We start from the raw sequence: 1,831 nt of genomic DNA on the forward strand, positions 1-1,831 counted from the left end.
AAACAGTTCACAAAACAGGTATCAGGAAAAAGAAAAAGCTCAAGATACATGAGAAAAGAAGATACTTTGCTTAAATGAAAGATATTACTCAATGAGTTAATTGTAAGATCAATGGAGCCCTGGTGGTATAGTGGGTTATGAGTTGGAATTCTCATCCAAAAGTTAACAGTTCAAAGCTACCAGCCAGTATGTTAGAGACTGTGGGAGAAAGATATGGCTTTCTACTCCTGTAAAGATTTATAGTCTTGGAAACCCCAAAAGGCAATTCTGTCCTATAGGGACAATGCAATCGGAATGAACTCAATGGCAGGAAGCAAAGCCTTGTGAGTATTTCCTAAAGTAAATCAGTTCTAGATTGTTCTGGTTTTCTCACATGCCCTGGTATTGTGCTCATGATCCTGACAATAGTGAGGAAAACAATGCGTTTCCACAGTTGAATTAGTATGTGCTTCAACTAGTGCTATTTATGAAAGCTGATTGAGTGTTTGGAGTATATTTGAGAAGTAGAGGGCAAGTGGAACCATAAAAGAATAAATCAGTTGCAAGTTACGAACACTGAGAGCCATTCCAGGGATTTTTCATGTAGGATCTGTCTTACTCATTCCCCTCACACAGAACTCCTAGGACAGAATACAACTACCTTGGAAAGTTTCCAAAATTGTAGTCCTTGTGAAAGCAGCATCATAGCATTTTCCCACAGAATGACTATTTGGTTTGAATAAATCACCTTTCCGTTAGCAGCAGAGCGTTTATTTCCTGGAAGGCAAAATTCGTGCTATAATTTTATTTATAATGTATCTTAAGCTTATCAAGATGGTAACAGACTAATAAATAGATCAATGTGACAGTAAATGTGAGCTATTTTCCAGTTCTCTTTTCCTGACATATTAGTTTGGATGATCCTAGATTCTCTTTTAAATGTTATATCTCTTTTAGTTTCTCTTTTAAAAGATGTTCTTTTAAAAGCTAAATGTGGACATGTTGATGAGTTCTAATGAATATTGTAAGCAGATAAGCTATGTACCATTAACACTTTGTGAAACACACAGGGATTAAACATACAAATCACGGTGAGGATGGTGCAGGGCCAGGCAGTGTTTTCTTCTGCTGCGCGCAGATTCCTTATGAATTGGAACCAACTCAGTAGCATCTAACCACAACAATAAATATTGCTTGTAGATCAAAAGTGCACGTCAGATGAAACGGAAAACATACAAACAAGCAAACAGGCAAAAATAGGAATAAATAAGCAATGTAACAACAAACACCTTTTACATAAAACTTCTGAATTCTTTATCTTTTTGTTGACTCATGGATATCCTAATGTTGAAATGGAAAGCCATATATTGGTGGTGATAGAATCCCGCAAGCCTGGTTCCCTGTCTGTTTGGTGGCTCAGGGTTCCTGAACTTACCTGGAAAAATCTTGGAGTGAATGTATGAAAGGAAAACATGTTGTGATTTAACTGTAATATATTATATATCATTTGCTAAGGAACATCTTGTGTCAGGCTAGGTTGTCTAGAGAAACAATTCAGTGACACTCATTTATGTAAATGAAGAACTCTATATTAAGAAATAACTTTCATGAAGAAGACATTCCAGCCCAATCCAACTCAAGTCCATATGTCCTTTTCTGGCTCATGCAGCCGCAGGCCAATGACATCAAAATGTGAACCAGGAAGCAGGGAGATCATAGGCCACCAGTGTCAAGTTGTGTGAATCCAAGATCAGTGGAAAAATAGTAAAGCCCAGACAGCTCAAAGATTAGTCCAAGAATTATGACTCACGTGAGATCACCCCTTTTGTTAGTCTGGGTAGAGACTAACAAA

At 37.3% G+C, this 1,831-nt stretch overlaps 1 protein-coding gene across 1 annotated transcript in view; it reads right to left on the reverse strand.

Annotated features, from left to right (window-relative positions):
• Positions 1-1,453, reverse strand: part of LOC101655550 (kallikrein-12) — a 3,816-nt gene extending 2,363 nt beyond the window's left edge. The window contains 1 exon segment of the mRNA XM_004706356.2: positions 1,415-1,453. Coding sequence (XP_004706413.2) covers positions 1,415-1,453 — 39 coding nt within the window.
• Between the last annotated feature and the right edge of the window lie 378 nt (positions 1,454-1,831).

Source organism: Echinops telfairi, unplaced genomic scaffold (genome assembly GCF_000313985.2).
Source record: "Echinops telfairi isolate 266 unplaced genomic scaffold, ASM31398v2 ScPeMD7_7468;HRSCAF=8506_0, whole genome shotgun sequence".
In the NCBI taxonomy this organism is placed as follows: Eukaryota; Metazoa; Chordata; class Mammalia; order Afrosoricida; family Tenrecidae; genus Echinops; species Echinops telfairi.